Genomic DNA, 22176 nt, shown 5'->3' on the forward strand with positions numbered 1-22176 from the left:
GCTCTTGTAAAAAGCAGTAACGGAGTTCTGGGCCACAACTACAACTTCTTCTCAAGCATGGTTTTGGGGAGATGCAGGCTTATTGGTTCTGGTGACAGGGCTAAACTTCTCCCATGTGAAATTTCACTTTTTAGTGAAAATTCACTCCGGGAGGAGCACCTCCAGTGTATTTCTTGTGTGACTCATACGCAAAACCCCTGAAAGTCAATAGTCAGGAACTTATTTGATGGAAGTTTTCTCCTAGTAAAGAGGTCATTAAGTGGACCCGACTGTTAACGCAGCGCCGAGACGAAAGACCCCAGCAGCTGCTCCGGCCTGGGAGATGTGCCGGCCAGCACATTTTCCAGAAACATGTTTCCTCTCTCGCTAGCGGCCCCTTCCCCCTCCCCGCCACCCCGTTTCTAGTCTCTCCAGCGCTGATGAGCTAATAGCATTTTTCCTTTGCATACTTTGGCGCTGCCCCACGGCATACTCTGGCAGTCTACGTGTGTCTGAGCGCGCCCGCCTGCCGCAGGCTCGGCGCGGCCCGCGTTGCGGGCGGAGGCAGAAGTCAAGCAAGGAGGCTGGGACGGAGGGAGATGGGGAGCCCTTGCCGCCGCGCTGGCTCTTGACGCCCCGTCTCGTCCCCCCTCCCCCCGTCCCCCACCGCGCGGGGGGGGCGGGGAGCGGCCGTGGGGGGAAACTGTCAGGGCCGCACGTTTCCAGTCGCATTACGTGAACAAATGGCGGGGGCGCAGCCAGCCCAGCCAGCGGGGCTTGTGTAACTTTGCGAGCGTGCCAGCAAGTTTAAAGTCCCTGGTCTCTCCTCCTCCGCCTCCTTCCCTCGCTCCAGACACCAGCGCGGGCCGGAGGACGATGAGAGGCTGATTGTTTGCTCCGGCTCCCATTCGCATCCCCTCGCCTATAAATACTAGGGAGAAGAAAAGCCGCTCCCGCTGCCACCCCCGGGCTGAGTTTCCTTCCCGACGTCCCAGCCTTCCCGATGGCACCGACCGGGTGCTTCCGCGACTGAGACCCCGCTGCCCACCTAACCCTTACAGAGGCACAGCTCGCACACGCCCGGCCTCTCCACACATCCCCGCTCCACCCCGGGCAGGAGGAAGCCCCTTTGCTCTCCGGTCGCCCTTTAGCCCCGTATTCCCCCAGCTCCCCGTTTCGCCCGTTTCGCCCCTTTCTCTCCTCCATCGGCACCCAGAAAAAGAGAAGATGCATTTCGCGCCGTCGGGGCTCCTGCTCGCCCAGCTCCACGCGTGCATCTACTGGAGCTGCCTGTGGCCCGCCGGCTGCCAGCAGCAGCCGCCGCCGCGCCACGACCCTCCGCCGCCTCCCGCCGCCTGGAGGCAGCGGATCCAGTGGGAGAACAACGGGCAGGTGTACAGCCTGCTCAGCCTCGGCTCCCAGTACCAGCCCCCCCGGCGCAGGCAAGCGGCGGAGGCGGCGGGCAGCCCCATCCTACTGCTGCGGAACAACGGCACACTGTCGCGGAGAGCCGCCTCTCGCGCCACCACCGCCGCCGCGCAGCCCCAGCCCGCCGCCAGCAGTCGGGGGAGTTCCGGCGCACGGCACTGGTTCCAGGCGGGCTACCAGGCTCCCTCCGGTGGTCGCGGCGCTGCCGCCGCTGGGCAGCACAGCCAGGGGGCCGCCACCTCCGCCGGGGCAGCCAGGAGCAGCACCTCGGGGACGTCGCGCCCCAGCGCTCCCACCAGCCCCGACAGCGGCACCGGCACCGACGGCAACCGGAGCAGCACCGGGGCCGGCGGCCTGCCACCCCTCAGCAACTTCAGACCTGGGCGGGAAGATGTCATGGTAGGAGATGACCCCTACAACCCTTACAAGTACACGGACGATAACCCCTACTATAACTACTACGACACCTATGAGAGGCCCCGCCAGGGCAGCAGGTACAGACCCGGCTATGGAACCGGCTACTTCCAATATGGTAAGAACCCTCTTCCTTTTTCACGTCCCGTCCCTTCCCTCCCGCCAGCCCCGGTCCCGGTGCACCGCCTCGCTCGTTCCCGCTCACGCCGGCGCCAGAACGGCGCGTCCTGACGGGATTGCGGTGCAAGGCGGCCCTCCCATTACCCTCGCTCGGGGTAAAACCTGCCGGGACGGGCGTTAGCAGGGCGCCCGGCGGGCCGGGAGCCCAGTCAGTGCGCAGCAGTCCGTGCTGCTCTGGGAAGATGCGGGGAGAGCTGCGGGGAACACAGCGGGAAGCCTACTGCGGGGGTCTTGGCTAAAAGCCAAAGGGACTGGCAAAAGGGAGAACGGACTTAATGGGGACAAGGGTCCGTAGTAAAACGATGTCTCCTAACGACTGGGATGAAAGCCAGCCATTTGCAGACGTGTCCTGGGTTGATCTTGCTGTTATGTGGTTGGTTTGATGAACTGCAGGTCTCCCTGACTTAGTGCCGGATCCCTATTACATCCAGGCGTCCACATATGTTCAGAGGATGTCCATGTATAATTTGAGATGTGCTGCCGAGGAGAACTGCCTGGCAAGGTAGGCATCGCTCCGGCTTTTGCCTGCTCGCTGCAGGTTCTTGTGCTTCCGCATCCATCGCAGGGCACCTAAGGACATGGTGAAGAGCGGACAAAAGTGAGCCTGGAGGGCCCTTGGAAATACAGCCCCGTTTGTAACCTTCTCAGCCTATGGCAGGTGGTGCACACCAAAAAACAATACCACCTTATTAGACAAACTACAGATGATTCCAAGAACCTACGTTTTGTGAAAAGTTACACTGCACATTTCTATTACCAGTCTCGTTTGAATATAGCTGAGTTTTGCAAAATGGAGACATGTAAAAAAAACCCAAAAACGTTTTAATCCAGTGATTTCATCTGCCTCCTCTATTCCAGTTTATATTCTACTCAGTTTTAAAAGACTCTGTTCTTAACCAGCATTACTATTAAAATTGTAACATGCTAATTGCTAGGCCTAGCCATTGTAATGTCTCTTAAGACTAAAATCTCCCTGAAAAGTGTTTCAGAATCTTTAGTGGGTTGAAATAAGGGCTTTGGTATGATGTTAGGTCCTATCCAATTGGCAAAGTGTGATTTTTTCCTGTTTTGTTTGGAAAGAAAACAACAGGACTGTTTTTAACCATTTGTTTGATACATTATCATGCAAACCTGATTTATTTATTTACTAGCATCATTAACTAATGTCAGGCTGTTTCCAGCATCATGTTCTTTTTCACTTGCTGGAAAAATAAAATACGGTATAAAACTAATGTTTTTTAACTACTTTGACAGTGAAGATTAACTGAAATGTTCTTACTGGCTATCAGTTGATTAAAATATTCCAGTACTTTAAAGACTGTAATAGCTATATGAAATAGGAGAAAATAGGCAGAGGCATGTATTTTACAACAGAAGGAAACATCTGTTGTGTGATCTTACACACACAGTGAGTTACCTTGGTTAACAGCAACTTAAATAATGGTATTTTTGGTACAGTTTTACAGCTAAGTGGTGATCTGCTTCAGACACAGAGGCAGAAAATCAGTGGTCAAACTCCTGTTTGTACTATTGGAAGCAGATCTGAATCTTATTAGGTCTTGGCCTGACACCAGATGCTTGTGAGCACACCAGGTGGAATTCTTGTGCACCTCCAATTCATGAGCCCCTCGCAGGGGGCTGAAGAGATCTGTGCTATCAGTTGCTTCTGAGACAATGTAAAGCATTTTTATAAAGTGTCCTAGGTGTACTTATATCTCTTTTCTATGTTATTACAGTTCAGCTTATCGAGCAGATGTTAGAGACTATGACAATCGGGTACTCCTGAGATTCCCGCAAAGAGTGAAAAATCAAGGCACATCAGATTTCCTGCCCAGCAGACCCCGTTATTCATGGGAGTGGCACAGTTGTCACCAGTGAGTGAAGTGCTCAGTATGGTACCTTCTAATTACCTTTTCCACTTAACAAATTATCACTTACAAGGTGGCATTTTTGAAAACATCAATGAAGAGGGGGAAGCCATGGGGAAACATTAGCCTTTTACTGCCAGATTGATTTTATTGTAGTGGTAATTGCACTTTATATAGCCACATGAAACCAAAATGGATATGAAGCTTACCTTTAAGTGTAAAACTCTTGTAAATTCGTTATAAATAGTTGTCTCAAATCAGTTTTGACAGTAGCACCTTCTCCCTTTAGGTATGTTTTACACAGGTTATTAGGTTATAGCCCAGTTGCATTTATGTGGAACCAATAAATAAAAGTCCCAGTCGTTAAAATAACTGTGGAGGCCCTAAACTGTGCATTGTAAATACTGACCCGTATGTCTTGCCTTGAATTTCATGGGTAATTCTTGACAAGGAGTGGGGTGGTCAGAATGGAAAAAAGAGGACACTAGGTTGACCAATACCATTATTAATAACCTTATGATATGATGCTTTCACATAGTAGTATTGTTCCTGAAGTTGTAAAAGTGCTAGAAACATGTCAAGGCAGATGTAATTGAACATTTCCAGCATTTTGGGAGTAGGTAATGCTGCAAACTGATAACTTTTCAGAAAATTCACATGCAACAATTTGCAGGTTTGTTCCAATTTTCACTATTTCATAGCAAGACCAATTGTAAATATTAGAGAGCTTACCTTAATTTCACCTTACTTAAAATGCAGTTCTGCTGTTACAGATACATAAGTGGTAACTTAGTATTACTCCTTTAAAAAAAATATGTGGGTTTGGTCTGAAGTCCTCTGGAGTAAATAAAAAATTTCTCTCTAGCTTCAGAGGCTTTAAACTTTGAATGAAAACTCAGTATCATTAGAAGAAATTATTTCACAAAAAGACTTAACACTACTAGTTAAGGATCAAAAAGCTAAAGCTAAACCAAATGAACAGCAACAATAAAAATTTTCTGTAAATGCTGTAGTTTTCACCCCGGAAAAAAAACACCACTGAAAGAAAAACCCCACCTCTGGTGCTGAAAAAAGATTGATAAAGATTGCTAGAGAGCTATTGAAATCTTCCCTCTGTAGAAACAATTTCTTACTCTGCCATGATGGCCCAACTATCACTATCCAGATGCAAAGTGTCACTGGTGTTGATTCAGTTCTTGGACAGAAAATGCATTGCCTATAAGGAAAAACAAAAGGCATTTCTTGTGATCATTTCCATGACAGTGAAACAAGTTCATTTAGAAATGAACTGTAACTGCCAACTGCCATCAGACATCACTGTTAGTCATCATCATCTGTGGACCAGCTTTAGTGTTCTTGACAAACATGCTTGTGAGACTTTTGTGCTCTTCTTCATTTTAAGAACACATTTGAATTCTGTTTAATTATATCTTTTTTCATATACCTCTTGATCTGAAAGCATTCATCAGTAACATAAATACGTAAGTATCAGGAGCCAAATGCTGCACGAAGTAGATTATACAAGTTTATTTTTCTCTGTCTGGAAGAAGTGAAATTACAAGAATAGTAGGTGTTTAAGACCACAGTAAGAGCTAGAACTCTGACTGTGCATTTTCAAAAGAAATACATAGTTTTGAAACAATATGGTAGTGTATGTACTAAGTACAGACCACAAAAATTGTTGATATCAGACAAGATCTGCATTTCCAGTACACAGAAGCTGATTTTCTTTTGAAGATTTTGTTTTCATTAATGTTAATGAATATGTTCCATTGATTAAGAACCTTGGAAAAATGTTAAAGCAAACTGTTAGCAAGGAACAAACTTCCCCAGAACTGATAGTATGTAAGGTAAGAATTCCTAGTGAAACTCTGGCTGAAGGTGGTTGAGAGATGTACAATTAAAATACAAACTACCTGATACTTGCTTTTGATACTGGAAAGGACCTGAAACAGGAAATTTTGGAAAGAACAGTGCTGCTAATGCAGCCTTTCCTTTTACAAATTACAATCTATTTTTTTTTAATTGATGGGATCTGTTGCATCTTTAATAATATATGCATGGTTTAACAGACATTATCACAGCATGGATGAATTCAGCCACTATGACTTGCTGGATGCAAGCTCACACAGAAGAGTTGCTGAAGGACACAAAGCAAGTTTCTGTCTTGAAGATACCTCCTGTGATTATGGATATTACAGACGGTACGCATGTACAGCGCATACGCAGGTGAGGGTTGGTCAGAGACAACCAAATTTCTTTTCCCTCTCTAAATCTTTGGACAGTTTTTCTACCAATCATCTAATGCCCTAACCAGCTGTGAAATTCTCCACCACAGAATCAACGAAAAGCAGTGTGGAGGCTTGCAATTTACTTGGGTGCTGCCAGCTGTCCAGGTGTCGTTACAATGCAGGGACACTCATTAGCCTGACACTGGTAACTGAACTATATTAAAACATACCACAAGTTCTTCTCCTTATAAAGGCAGGTAAAGCAAACTCAGTAAAGGAGTAATTACTGCTGTTCATCCTCCCCTAAACTGCTTGGTGATGTCCTTGGTTGGTCCCAGAGTTCACAGCTCGTATTTTCTCCCCCGCAGAGCAGGAGACTGCAGGGTCCTGAATTCCCTTTCTACCTATAGCTACCAGCTGGCAGTCCAACACAGAAAGCTTAGAGCAGAGTTTTATGTGTGTATAAGGAGAACTAAGGCTGTTAAAAACATCATGATATGTAAATGTCAAGTGAGGGGTTAGGGCTTGTTCCGGGAATAGATAGGGATTATACCATTCTGTATTACACAAATTCATCATCAATTCCTACACTGAGTATGTGTGGATTTCTGGTCATGATCTCTCAAAACTGCAATAAGATAGATCAAACCCCAAAACTGACAAACCTTTGGAGCAAGGATAACCAGCAGTCATCAGTACCAGGCTACCTCATAAAGAAGTTTCATAGATACTCCATTTGTAAGACCAGAAATAATGGGAAGAGGAAGCTGTTGATACTGACTGTTTCTCACAGTACAAGAACTTAGGGATATCCAAAAGAACTGTCAGACAACAGCTTTAGAACAGACAAGAGTGCTCTTTTGACATGTGAGTAAAGTATTACATTCCTTGGCATCGAATATTGCAGAGATCAAAAATACATGGGTTCAAAAAATGTAGACAAATTAATGGAGGCTATTACTTACAAAACTCTGATGGTACTGCATGTCTTAAATACAGTTAAATGCCTGCTGGAAGGAATTTGCCTGCATAAAGGGACACTATACATCTCATTTCTTACATTCTTTTCTTAAGCATCTGCTGCTGACTACTCTCAGACATGACACTGAGCTTGATGGATCTGTGGTTTAACTCAATATGGCCGTGTTTATACGTAAACTTCTATCCCTTATTCTGCAGTGTTTAATCTAGGAGGTAGTTATTTTATCACAGAGAAATGACAGCTGTGCTTCACTGGCTGGCGTGTCCACATTTATGTTTTAAATATAATGAATGATCTGCAATACATAAAGACTTTGAAGAGGTTTTGTAAGTATCTTTCTCCTTCTGTAGACTATGACATCTAGCTAAGCAACGTATATATTTTACAGCTGGAGTATTTGTGTCACTAGAATCATGGCTGTGTCAGCATTTCCACTGGAAGCCCATATTTCAGGGTTTGCAATTGGAGTGTAAAACTTTCCGCCAGCCTCAGACTTGGCACATACGTGCGAGAGTTTGAGATGATCACCACTTGGGTCAAGAGGGAATTCCTGCAGGATCTGGGTTTTGTGTACTTTGTGTGTTGCCAGAACAGATGAGCTTTGCCTAGAGCAATCAGTATCAGTCACAGTTGAAGTCACCAGATCTGAACCACCAATATATCAATATTTGGAGGTTTGTTCTTATATTTCCAACAGCTAAGAAGTTTTCAGAAAAGAGTTGTCTGGAAGGAAGGCTACATTTTCAGTTCTCTAAGATTGTTCTGTCACTCTTTGCCTGAAAAGATGCCATTTCCATGCAAAACTCAGTGTCAGTGGCAGAGTACATCTATAGCACAAAATTTGCATCGTTCCTAAGAGTAGGGACAGTTCATACTCAAGGACCTCAGAAGCTATTTCCTTGAGCTTTACAGATATTTAGGGTCAGTCTTTGGTCAGTTTTGATTGTATTCCCACCCTTTATAAAGAACAGGGAGTAACAACATCAATAATGTCTACATAGAAAGGTTTCTGTAACAAACAATAATAAAATACTGATGAAATACAGATACCTCATGGATGACTGACTGCCAGTAATGTAGATGTTTCTTAAGTAGTAGTAATACAGTGCTGTCTATAAGAGTGATGTTAGGCTTATGTGTTCTAGTTCAGATATTCAAATAAAATGCCAAGAAAAATAAGCCTCTTTTCCTGAGGTAATTTTGTTAGTGAAACGTGATATTTAAGTAAACTTCATTCTAAGTATTTTTTGTGTAACTATTCCTACTGGTTTTTGACTTCCATCTTAACTGCATTTTTAAGGGACTGAGCCCTGGCTGCTATGACACTTACAATGCCGATATAGATTGCCAATGGATTGATATTACAGATGTAAAACCTGGAAATTATATTCTAAAGGTAAGGGTGTTGATATTGGGGTGGGGTGGCATGTGTGCTCGGGGTTTCTTCATTGTTTTTATAAAGAAGTGAGTCATATTCATGTGTCCTTTTGAAAGCAAGCTACAGCTCAAACCTGGCAGTAGACCACACTGTGCTTTCTCCCCTTAAGGTGAGTGTAAACCCCAGCTATTTGGTGCCTGAATCTGATTACTCCAACAATATAGTACGCTGCGATATACGCTATACAGGACACCACGCATATGCATCTGGCTGTACAATTTCACCGTGAGTACATTCCTTTGTCTTTGCAACTGTTTTGTATTTGTAATGCTAAGGTTGACAAATAGATTTATAAAGCTTGCTTTTAGCTTTCTTTAAAGATTTACTTTTAATTGAAAAAATAACTTCCCACCATTAAGTCTAGTGAAACCAATTTCTTTGGTTTGTTGTTTCCTGGGTTTCAGGATCTAGCGTGTGAATTCACATGGTACTTTTCAAAGGTCTTTGTTTGGCAGGAACGATGTGAACAGTTGCTTCACTGTTGATAAATGCATAGCCTTCTAATCCTGACCTTTGTTAATTAAAATGTTTCCATAAGGCTAGCACTGATTTTTAAAAATTACTTAGGCTTGAAAAACAATCCTAAGTTAGAATTTTGCTCTTGCAGTTGTGTCATGAGGATACATAGCGATACGTAGCGCTTTCAAAATTGCTGCTAGATAACTGCCTCTGGCTCACACCTTCTTTGTATTTGCACTAAAACCTTTCTGTGCTTATTCAATACCCATTTGTAGCATCCACACAGAACTGCTGAGCAGTTCCAGAGCAGTTAAGACATTCTGCAAAATCCCACACATACATGTTACTGTGCTGATGTTGCTGACACAGCAGCCATTCTCCCTGGAACTGTTCTTCCAGACAGTTCTTTCCATTGACAGTTTGGTAGTTTACAAGCTTAAGCAATGCCATAATTAACCCTTTTCTTTTTTTTCCCCCCTCCAAAAAAGCAAATACGTTTAATTAATGTTCTCACAGTAGATCTATTGTAGCTTAATCTATGTGAAACACATTCACTAAGAGGAAGCAGTTGTCTGTAACAGAGAGGTAAGCAGTTCTCAGGATAATATATTCATTGCTTAAACAAAATATTTATCAAGTAGTTTCATTTGGATTGCATAAGAAGTGAGTGTTAATGTTGTATAGGGGTAGCTCTGAGATAGATTCCATAGCAGTATATGAAAAGTAAGATAAATGGTCTGCTCTAACAGCATCAGTGAAAAAAACATACTGAAGGCATGTGACTAGTGCTTAACTGGTGCTTAAAATATTCCTTACTTTGTATTAGGAAGTTAGTAGTTAAATGAGGTTAAAACAAGAATCATTGTTTCACACCAGTGTGGAAGTCTGTATTTATAATCAGACTTTGGTCATAAATGCGATGAGTTCAGTGGCTTCAGCAAAGTCCTCTATTTGTTTCACTGTGTGGTGGTCAGACTGGCAAGAGATGGAAGAAAAGAACAAGCTTCTTGCAGCTCATGAGTGATTTTTTCTGGCAGACCTGTGGCAAGGGCTTTTAAAGCATTTCCCTCTAAAAGGGAAACTAACTGGCACTTCTGGGACCACTGTTTCTGCTCACATTCACATTTCATGCTTCAGCCTTTAACTTTTAGTTTTCCCATCTTGCCTCTGTAATTGTTGTCAAGTAAATACATTCATGCAGGATGAGGAAACAAAATTTCCTGTATTGTTTGTGGACCTGTATCTTCAAGATGACAAAAGGATAATTAGCAAATACTTTTTTTTTATCTGTTTAGTCATATGCATAACCTTGTTTCTTTTCTTTGGACAGATACTGAGAAAGATGCAAGAAAATGGATGAGACATTGCCAAATGTTTTGAACTGAAGTATCATTATATAAACTTCAATAGGATGTAAACACTATAGAAACAAAACTACAGAACATACACTCATACACCCACACACCTTATGTGATTTTGAAGCACTTCAGCAGCTTCTCAACCATATCTGTAACTGGATTTTGAATATTTAAATTGGCATTGCTTCTATTACTATTGAAATGTGTGGAACTGGTTATTCATGCACAGATACTATAGATTTTGAAATCTAATTCATTCATAAAAATAGGAGCATTTCTTAACTCCTGGAAATTTGGAGTTTAGGTGATAATAGACTTCAGTGGGAATATTACTGGTGAATGAGTTGAACATATTTTAGAAGGTAGCAAAAATTTATGTAAAATGAATTCAATAAAATGCAATAGAAAGTACTAGTGTCAGCTATCTCAGAAAACACCAGAATGAAAACCAGCTTAAGGGTAATGCTACAGTACCATTAAAGTAAAACTTGCTAGGACATGTTGATATGAATGAGAAAAGTACGTTCAGTTTTCAAGGGATATAAACATATCAGAGAAATACACATATATATTCATATAGATACATACATATATATGTGTGTGTGTATATATATATATACATACACATACACACATATATACACACACATACATGTATATATATATGTGTGTGTATATACATATATATGTATATATATGTGTGTGTATATATATGTATATGTATGTTATACCCCTGCAAGAAAAGTTCCATTTACATTGTTAATACCTTAGAAGTTTTTCCATTTTCTGAAGTATAAAAAAAACCAGGTGAGGTTTTGATAGAAACCTGTCATCTGCAGAAGCAAATTTAAATACCCACCTTTCCATGTTGATGTTTTTCCAGGTGGGGCTTTTTAAAGACTTCTGTAAACTTAATGTGTGGATAAACATAAATACCTGTAAAAAAAAGGGCTCTTGGAAATGATGAGTCCCTGATGCAGTCATGTGTGTGAAACCTTAAACAGGTTACCCATCAAAACAATACAGGCATTTAACTCAGGTGGCACCACAAACAAAAGTAGGTTAGAACATCTAACAAAGGATTTCTATTGTGAAAAAGCCTAGTACCCGTTTCCCCCTTAAGTACTGTATTTGACTTTGAAAATGTGTATCTCAGTATTCAAACAATGAAGCTGGAAACATACTACATATAAAGAACAAAAGTCAATGTATTTAACACTTTTATTTAGGCTCTTCAGGAATCAAATACAACATTGTTTAAAGGGAAAAAATTCCAGCCCAAATTAAAGTTTCTGCTGAACTGCTTAACTGGTGCTGAGTACACCACTCTTCCTCCCCTCCCCAGATTATTTTGCTTTTTTAGTGCACCCTGCTGTAAACTACAGTAGCTGTGACTTTGTGTTTAAGCTGTGAAATAACGTATCACAAGGGGATCTGGTGTTTTTGATTTTTTTTTTCAGAAGATTTCTGATTATGTAAAATGAAGATCTACATTTAAAAGAAAGGGACCTAGAAATACTGATATTGGTATTGGTACTGGTACCGGTATTGGTCAAGTTTAATTGGCAGTTTGAAACACCTAATGAAACATAGAAAGCTTGATATCTTTAAAAAATGCATATGCTATTCAGTATAGTTAAAAAATGAAATACCTGAGGAGTATGGAGAGGTTTTATTATCACTATTGAGAGTACTTCAAGCAGTATTTGGAAGTGTTTCATGCAATAGAACCCATGGATTTAATTAGGAAGTTTAATGAATTATCATAATGTCCTTTAAGGATCAGTTTGTTCTTTACCACACATAATTAATCTTATCTCATGATTATAAAGTATTTCCATCAACTTGATTACAAATTTACACAAGTAGCATGTATACTTTAAAAGAATCTAAGAATCAGCAACTGAGTGATTATTACCCAACATTGGGAGTAGGTGCAGAGTGAATATCATTTATAGCTGCAGGTCCATTTTTGTTTGCTGAGACATCCATTTTAGTCATCAGTTACCAGTGTGGGAAATAAACAAAATTTGGATGCTAAATTTATTAGAAATCCGTTTATTACATATGTCTGCAAAAATGAGGGTCTGTTTAAAGTCTGAAATCTCAGACCAAAGAGAGAGTAGGAGGTATTAAGGCGTGCAAGTGCATTCACCTTTCTATAGACTTAGGTCAAAACTGGGGTGAAAGTCCTGATAGTAGCTTGGGCAGTGGACACAAAAGCTACTGTAATGGAAGCTAGGCTGTGGGCATGGGCTGCTTCCTGGTAAGAGGTTGTGAGCTCGTACCTCATTGTGCCTGATGCTGAATGTGAGATAAGAGCACTAACTGGACACAGAGCAGCCACAGAAATTTGGTTTATCCCTCATATTACAAGGCACTAACCTGCTCACAAGTCTATACCCAAACTACTTGCAGAACTCTGCTGAAGTCAGCAAGGAGCCTGAGGACCGTGAGCATCTGCGTAGGTGGAGCTATTTGTAATCCTGGACTTAGCCCTTTCAGTGGGAATGGCCTGGTTCAGACAGATGTTGAACGCCGTAACTTTGAATATTGGGGATATTGTGGCTACAAAAATGTAGCTTTTTTTTCCGTAGCAAAGTATTATATTTGTTTTGAAATGTGTATTAAGCAACATGACAGTGATGTACAATAGCACAAAAATTGCAGAAGATAACAAGAACAATATTTAGAAAAACAAGGAATTTTAGGATTAAAAAAAATGAAGGAATGTGACTTTTGCTTCCCCTGTGTAACTACAGTAAATCACAATGCAGTAGAAGAGTATTATTATGTAGCATGTGTAAAAGTAGTTCTAAATAGGGGAGTGCCAACTGGTATTTACAATATCATGGCTCTGCAGTTTTGACCCAGACAGACATCTTAACTTACTTTTTTTCATACTGGAATATATTTATGGGATTAAATGCATTTCTGTTGAGAAACATTTATAAACTTTGTTTTGATAAAAGCTTATTTTATACAGCAAATTATATTTTGGAAGCCTTTTTACCAGATGTGGGGCTTATGCCCATCTTTGAAAGGCATTGGTCTCAGTGGGAGCAAAATCAGATTTAAATTTTGTAAGAATTCTGGTACAATTTTATTTTTTTGTTTGTTTTGCAGTCTGAAATTTCCTTAGAAAAGCCAAATTGCAAAAATGTGTGTGAAGCAATTACCTCCCACATTTCAGATCTTTAGCTAAAAATTGCACATAAGGAACTTAGTATATCATGCTCATTACAGGAGGGGTTTGTTATATATATTTTTTTTTTTAATCCTGAAATACATTTGCTATTTGCATATTTCTAGACAAAAGTGTAACAAAAATGACAGATTGGTCACCAATGGAACCAACATACTGCATAGATTGTGTTTTTGTGTTAGTAGAAGTGTACTCATTTTCTCTCTGCTCCAGAGTTTACTGTTTAGTCTTGAATGAGTGCAAACACCTAATGTGCCTTTTTATAGTAATTCATGTGTTGTTTGCAGTGTACTCATTCAAAACCAGCAGGGTGAATTTCAGAAATGAGACATTGAAAGGTGGTTTATCCTGTGTCTCACGTTTATGCTGATTAGGCATTTTCATTTTCTCCAAATCCTAAAAGGTGCTGAAAGATTTTAACTTGAATTAAAACGAGAGAATATGTTATTGGGAAGTTTTTATTATGAAACTAAGTGCTACAGATACAGTGAAATGCCACTTGTTTTTGCAACTTTTTTTTTTTTTTTTTAGATTGTTCATTATTTCTTTAATTTTTCTTCCAAGAGTTTTAATTTCAGTATCTTTGCATCTTTATCTGAAGAGCTCTAATTTATATTCAGGCACTAGCTTTGTATTCTTCATTGCACTTTCATATTCTTGTGTTACATGCTGGTATTATGGTTGCAAGTTTATGTGAAAATGACTTGAATAAAATGTTTCAAGCGTTGTACTTGTCAAAGTATTGTACTTTGTGCATAGGCCAGATACATCTCTCACTGAAAAAGCTTCAATTAGAGTTGTTACCTCTATATGAAAATGAGGAAGACCCTGTCATGATGACATGGTCTTAGAAAAAATGTCACAAGTTAGAAATCAGAAAGAAAAAGTTACAAGGCATGGTAAAAGTACCTCATGCTACCCAAAGGCTTACTAACACTTGAAGGCAAAACAGGATGAAGTGGGGTTCATCCGGATGCAAGATTTCCTTGCCATATTGGCTGTTTCTGTAGGAAGAGGAACTTAAAAACTACTTTCAGAGTTTCTGCTCTGAAAATTTAACTTTTGTGTAAAGTACATTTGAGCAGTCTATGGTAGAAAGTCTTCATACTCTAGAAAACTGACTAGCACGTTTAATTCTCAATTACTCCAAACCCATTATAGCCTTTGTTATTTACATTCTGTGAGTACAAAACAATGTCCTTGCTGTCTCTTCAGTATGTATGCTAAACTGATGAAATAGAATGAGTTGTGAAGCATCTTTTGTACATTCACTGACAGATTAAAAACTTTGGGGTGTTCATTCTAGTAAGAGGTTGTCAAACGCTTAAATACCAACTACTGGCACTCTTGCCTTTGAGTAAATGGAGACAAAAGCAATGTAGTATCTTAAAATTTGTTAAATAAATGTAGAATTGCTTCAGATATGAACAATGTTGTGATGTTTCTATAATTTCTTAAAATTATTCCTGTACTGTTATGTAGTACATCTAAGAGCTTAACACTGAGAAAAGTGTGATCCATAGAGTGCAGAACTCAGTGTAGTTCAGAATCCATGCAGATACAAAAATGCAGTAAAAAATGCACACAATGATTGCCGAAAGCATATTCAAATGTATTGAAAATAAAGTATCTCCTAGTTGGCAAATGCCTTTATTCTGCTCTTTCATTTTTACATGACTGGTGTTGCTAGATGATCTATCACCAGTTTACAAGTAGAAAGGCCCCCCAGCATTTTCAATTACGAAAATACTCCTGTAACTGAATTTTCATTGAAGTTCTATGTCTTGTGATCTATCAGTCCATAAAGTGATGAGCTATTTGTGCTTGTTTGGAAACCTTCAAACTAATGTCATCAGCAGTACACACTTATTATTTTTTCTTTCTTTCCCCCTTTTTTAAAAGAAAAATCACATTTAAGCTAATAATCTGAAAAATCAGACTGTTTCATCAGTAGATTACTCTCTCAGTAAATCTGAAATGAAAAATGGTGTACCTGAAGCAGTCTAACAGTATCTGACAGTACGTATCCCGACAGAATGTTTCTTCTGTGGTATGTTACTGACCTAGAAAGCATGATTCTCAAGAGTTTTTGAAATCTGATAATCACAGAGTGTAATGAGTTTCCATAACACTATAAAAATAAATTTGCTATACTTTGTGAGACATCTCTGTCTAAACAGTATTGCAGATATGAGTTATGTTAAAATCATGTATATACTAAAAGTGTTACATTGTTATAATGAGAAAGTGTTGTGTGAACTTTATCAACAACCTCCAGGCCAAGTTCACTGGGTTTATCCGTTCACAAAAAAAAATGCCCAGTTGTAGATAAAAAAAAAATCTTATCAGGTTTCAACCATTGCAACTCTTTTACAGAGTGCATTAAGGCTGCGATTCAGGTGTCAGTAAGTACCAGCTAAAAGTAGTAGTAATACATTAAAATATGAAGTAATGCCAGTAACCTAATCTCTGTTCTCCCAGTCATGTTCAGTCTGTGCTATCTTTTTTCCTTTTCTTTAAAATAAGCTCTGAAGTGTTTGTAAAGATGAAAAAAGGAGATATTTTCGTTAAGTCAGGCTTCCTTCAGGAAGAATACTACAGCCACAAATTACTGCTCTAAGAATGCAGTAAGAAGCATGCTCAAATGCCAAGATAAACCAATGCTCCTAAATCTCTAAGCACATGTTAAAAAACACCATTAGAACATATCCTTCTTAAAGAGACTTTCCCCCCCACCCCATCTATTTGCAGTCTTTAACTTTTTGTTCTTTAATGTGTCTCACTTATTCGTACTCATCTGCTAAAACAAAGATAGCCATCCATTCAAAACATTATTAGAGTTGATGACATCTACTACTTGCCCTTTTGTTGGAACCATACCAAACATTTGATGGCATAGGGATCACTTAGGATCTATTTACTTATTTATTTAAAGCACTAAAGATTAGCATTTGCACCTGGAAATATTAAAGAAGTTTGCATACAGCAGGTAAATGCATGGCTTTTTCTACAAAATGTGATCCTTCCCTACAAAATGTAAACATTTCCATGCTTGATGCTCCTGGCCTTAAATGTTGTTCTATATGGTATAGTGAAAATAACAGCAACAAGGGCCACTGGGAAATGGAAGTTTATCTGAATCTGTAATTCCTCTGAGTGACACTGCCATTCAGGAGGATAATACCAGATGATGACATTTGTTTAGGATGCAAAAGAGAAAGCCTAACCTGAGTGGGGCAAGGATGAGCCTAGATGATAATACAAAATGGATCAGCCAGAACGTTCAGCCTTCAGGAACTTCACAAAAGATGGGAGAATGGGCAGAAACTGCTGGTGCATAGATAGAAAGTCTGCAGGAGAGAGAGGTGGGCATACCTGCAACAGAGTCACATTACATTAAAAACCCTAAGCTTTTTGCTGCCGTTTGACTCTAATGTCATCCCAAGCAGAATAGACTGAAGTTATCACACAGTGACTAACTACATATTCTAGGCATACCCAGTAACTCCTTTGTGGAGCTGCTTCTGGTTAGAGACTCACTGCTTAACTCAGTCCAAAGTACACAAAATCAAAAGGAGTAGATAGAATATTAAGACATCTCTGATTATCATCTAGTTCCAAACCACTGTCCAAGCAGGATCATCTTGAGACTGCAACTCAGGACTGTGTACAGGCAGATTCTGAGTATCTCCAAGGATGAAGACTCCACAATCATTCTGGTCACTTGTGCCAGTGCTCTGTCATCCTCAGCGTGGAAAAGGGTTTTCTTGTTCAAGCAGAATTTCTTGTATTCCACTTTGTGCCCACTGCCTCTTGTTCTGCCATTCTGGCTTGATCTTCTTTACATTCCCCTGCCACCCTGTATTTATAAACACTGACGAGATCTCCCTGAGCCTTCTCTTCTCCTGAACAGTCTCAGTTCTCAGTTTGTACTTGTATGTCATATACCCTAAGCCCTTAATCATCTTGGTAACTATTTGCTGGAATCATTCTTGACTGTCCTTGTCTCTTGTGTACTGGGGAGCCCAAACTGAACCCAGATTTGGTTCAGGTATGGCCTTGCTGCTGCTAAGTACAGGGCAATGCTCTGTTGTCAATACTCTCTAATGCAGCCCAGGGGGGTGCTGGCCTTCTTTGTCAACATGTAGTAAAATACTGTTTTTCATGAAAGTGCAATATATAGGGAAGAATTCTACAACTTAAAGCTTTGATTCCACAAGTTTATGTGGACTTAAGAGCAGAGAAGGAATCATGGAATCATTTTCTTTGGAAAAGACCTGTAAGATCATTGAGTCCAAACATTACCTAACTTCACCAAGTGGTGATAAACCATGTCCCTTAGTATCACACCTATACAGTTTTTAAACACCTCCAGGGAGGGAGATTGAACCACCTCCCTGAGGAGACTTACCCAGTGTTGATAACCCTTTCAGTGAATCCTTTCTTCTACTATCCAATATAAACCTCCCCTGGTGCAGCTTGAGGCCACTTCCTCTCATCCTATCACTTGTTACTAGGGAGAAGAGACCAACATCCAACTCATTACAATCTCATTTCAGGTAGTTGTAGACAGCATAAAAGATCTCCCCTCAGCCTTCTTCAGACTAAACAACCCTAGGTACCTTAGCCACACCTCGTAAGACCTGTCTTCCAGACCCTTCGCCAGCTTTGTTGCCCTTATCTTGGATCTGCTCAAGGACCTCAATGTCTTTCTTGTTGACTAAACACAGTACTCAAGCTGTGGCTTCACCAGTGCCAAGTACAGACACATAATCACTTCCTTAGCCCTATGCTGACACACTATGCCTGATACACGCCAAGGTGCTGTTGGCCTTCTTGGCCACCTGAACACTGCTGGCTCATGTTCAAGAGGCTGTCAATCAACGTCCCCAGGTCCTTTTCTGCTGCCCCCAAGCCTGTAGCATTGCATGGGGTTGATGTCACCCAAGTGCAGGACCCAGCAGTTCACTTTGTTCAATCTCATACAAATGGCCTCAGCCCACTTTCAAGTCCGTCCAGGTCTCTCTGTAGAGCCATCCTACCCTCAAGCAGATTAGCACTCCCTCCAATCTTTGTGTCATTTGCAAACTGAGGGTGCACTCAATTCCCTTGTCAGGTCATCGATAAAAGTACTAAAGAGAAATGGCCCCAATGCTGAACTCTGAGGAACACGACTTGTGACCAGCCTCCAACTGGATTTAACTCCACCACCACTCTTTGGGTCCAGCCATCCAGCCAGGTTCTTAACCAGCAAAATGTCCACTCATTCAACCCACAAGCAGCCAGTTTCTCCAGGAGGATGCTGTGGGAGACAGTCTCAAAGAGAGGCAGGTCTGTAGTCCCCTGGATCTTCCTTCTGGACCTTCTTGTAGATAGGTGTTACACTTGCCAAGTCTCCACTCAACTGGGACCTCCCCAGATAACCAGGACTGCTAGAAAATGATGAAAAATGGCTTGGTGAGCACTTCCATCAACTCTCTCAGTACCCTCAAGTATATGCTGTCCATGCCCATAGACTTGTGTATGTCTGCATGGTGCACTAAACATTTACCCTTTGATTATGTGGGCCTCATTCTGCTCCCCATGCCTACCTTCCAGGTGAGAGGGTGGTCATCCAGACAACAACAGGTCCTGCTGCTAAAGATGGAGGCAAAGAAGGTATTGAGTACCTCAGCTTTTTCCTTATTCTTGACCACTATGTTCCCTCCTGCACCCAACAAAGGACAAAGACTCTCCTTTTGTTGCTAATATATTTGTAGAAGCATTTATTTTCTTTAACAGCTGTAATTTACAGCTGGGCTTTGGCCCTTCTAATTTTCTCCCTGCATAGCCTCACAACAACTTTGTTATCTTCCTGAGTGTCCTAGCCCTTCTTCCAAAGACCATGAACTTTTTACCCCTGAGTTTGAACCGAACCTCTCTATTCTGCCAGGACATCCTTCTTCCTTGCCAACTCATGTTCCAGCACTTGGGGAGGGCCAGTTCCTGTGCCTTTAAGATTTCCCTCTTGAGCAGTGTCCAGTCTTCCCAGACTACTTGGCCATTCAGGATTGCCTCCCAAGGGACTCTGAACCAGTCTCCAAAACAGGCCAAAGTCTGCTTACTGGAAGTCCAAGGTGGCAGTTCTGCTGACTTTTCTCTTCACCTCTTCAACGACTGAGAACTCAGTAATTTTGTGACTGGGGCTGTGCCCAAGAAGGCCCCTGCCCATTACATCACCCACAAATTCTTCTCTGTTCACAAACAGCAGGTCCAGCAGGGCACCTTCCCTAGCTGACTCCCTCACCAACTGTGTTGGTAAGTTATCCTCCATACTCTCTAGATACCTCTTGGAGTGCTGCTTCTCTCTTGTGCTGTATTTCCAGCAGACATCAGTGAAGCTGAAGTCCCCCACAAGAACAAGAGCAGTGATTGTGCTACTTCTTCCAGAATATTTTATGTGTCTTTTCATCCTGGCTGAGTGGCCTGTAACAGACACCCACCACACCTGCCTTGTTGGCCTTCCCCCTGATTATTACCCAAACCCACTCAACGCTATTGTCACCATCATTAACCTCAAGACAATCAAAATGCTCCCTGACATACAAGGGGCACCCCAGGACCTCTCCTTCCTTGTCTGTTCCTTCCAAAGAGTTTATAGACATCTATTGCAGCACTCTAGTTGTGTGAGACATTCCACCACACTTCTGTGATGGCCACTATATCAGTTTTCCACATGGAGAGTGGCTTCCAGCTCCTCTTGTTCGTTTATCAGGCTGCACGTGTGAATGCACTTCAATTGGTCAAATGGTCCTCCCAAGTTTTTAAAGGGAGAAGTCCTAATTCCTATCTGACCATTATCAGGTGCTCCCATGGTTACTAACCCACCAATACCCCTTGTGTCTTTGCTGCCATTGAGTATTAATAAACACAATAAACCACAGGACATTACCAGATGTCCTGGAGTTGCAAAACTGGAAGCTCAATGAGCTGGAAATTGGATGATCAACTGGCGCATTTCTCTTATGAGAGGCTGAGAGATTTGGGGCTCTTTAACCCTAAAAAGAGACTGAGAAGGGATCTTATCAGTGTACATAAATATCTAACGGGTGGGGCTAGGCTCATTTCAGTGGTCCTTGCAGGACAAGCAGCAGGTACAAACTAGAACACAGGAGGCTTCACTTGAACTTGAGGAAAAAATTCTTTGAGGGTGATGGTGCACTGGAACAGGCTGCCCAGAGAGGTTGTGGGGGCTCCTTCAATGGAGATTTTCAAAACCCACTTGGACATGTTCCTGTGCAACCTGATATAGGTGTACCTGTGTTAGCAGGGAGGTTAGACTAGATGGCCTCCCATGGTCCCTTCCAGCCCCTACCATCCTATCATTCTGTGATGTATCACTGTGTGCTTCTCCTATCCCTGTGCTTAAAATACCCCTTTTTGAGGACTGTTGAAGATGGCCAGATGAACCTTTGGTCTGATGCAGGGCTATTCTTCAGGATTTAGAAATGCTACGTGAATTCTACAGTGTATTGTCCTATATCCACTGCAGTTATTACCAAGCTTCTGAATTCATCTTGACCTCAGTTCCTGGCAAGGTTATGGAGCAGCTCATCCTGAGTGCCATTAAGTGGCATGTTCAAGAAAACCAGGAGATCAAGTCCAGCCAGCATGGATTTAGGAAAGGAAGGTCCTGCCTGACCAACCTGATCTCTTTATATGACTGGATGGCCTGCCCGGTAGATAAGGAGAGGGCTGTGGATGTGGTCTACCTAAACTTCAGCAAAGCTTTTGACACAGTCAAAAGAAAAGCTGTCATCCCATGGCTTGGAGAGATGTACCCTTCGCTGGGTTAAAAACTGGCTGGATGACTGGGCACAGAAAGTGGTGGTGAATGGTGTGGCATCCAGTTGGTGTCCAGTGGTGTCCCCCAGGGATCAGTACTTGGCCCAGTTCTGTTCAGCATCTTTACTGATGACCTGGATGAGAGGATCAAGTCTTCTGTTAGTAAATTTGTAGGCGACACCAAGCTGGAGGCAAGTGTTGATCTGCTGGTAGGTAGGCAGACACTTCAGAGACCTGGACAGGCTGGGTCGATGGGCTGAGACCAACAGTATAAGATTTAACAAGGCCAAGTGCAGGGTCCTACACCTTCGCCACAATAATCCCTGCAGTGCTACAGACTGGGGGATAAGTGGCTGGAGAGCAGCCTGGCAGAGAGGGACCTGGGGATACTGGTTGGCAATTGGCTGAACATGAGCCAGCAGCATGCCCGGGTGGCACAGGTGGCCAATGGCCTCTTGGCTTGTATCAGGAACAGTGTGGCCAGTAGGACTAGGGATGTAATTCTGCCCTGTACACAGCACTGGTGAGGCCTCATCTGAAGTACTGCGTGCAGTTCTGGGCCCCTCACTTCAAGAAAGATATTGAGGTGCTGGAGCAGGTCCAGGGAACATTGAGACTGGTGAAGGGACTGGAGGGGAAGTCTGATGAGGAGAGGCTGAGGGAGCTGGGGTTGTTTAGCCTGGAGAAGAGGAGACTCAGCGGGGACCTTATCACACTCTACAACTACCTGAAGTTGTAGTAAGGTGGGGGTCGGGCTCTTCTCCCAGGTCACTTGTGACAAGATGACAGGCATGGCCTGAAGCTATGCCA

At 41.9% G+C, this 22176-nt stretch overlaps 1 protein-coding gene across 2 annotated transcripts; it reads left to right on the plus strand.

The window, feature by feature from the left end:
• The first annotated feature begins 1206 nt into the window (after positions 1-1206).
• LOX (lysyl oxidase) lies at positions 1207-8749 on the plus strand. Of its 2 annotated transcripts, XM_054398049.1 has the most exons (7): positions 1207-1600; positions 1661-1939; positions 2395-2503; positions 3738-3875; positions 5942-6098; positions 8383-8478; positions 8630-8749. In XM_054398049.1, exons 1-7 carry the CDS (start codon positions 1207-1209, stop codon positions 8747-8749), a joined length of 1293 nt encoding a protein of 430 aa, XP_054254024.1. The 2 variants fall into 2 exon arrangements, with proteins under 2 accessions (XP_054254024.1, XP_054254023.1); XM_054398048.1 differs by having other exon boundaries at positions 1207-1939.
• The last annotated feature ends 13427 nt before the right edge of the window (positions 8750-22176 follow it).

The sequence above is a fragment of the Indicator indicator genome, chromosome Z (genome assembly GCF_027791375.1).
Source record: "Indicator indicator isolate 239-I01 chromosome Z, UM_Iind_1.1, whole genome shotgun sequence".
In the NCBI taxonomy this organism is placed as follows: Eukaryota; Metazoa; Chordata; class Aves; order Piciformes; family Indicatoridae; genus Indicator; species Indicator indicator.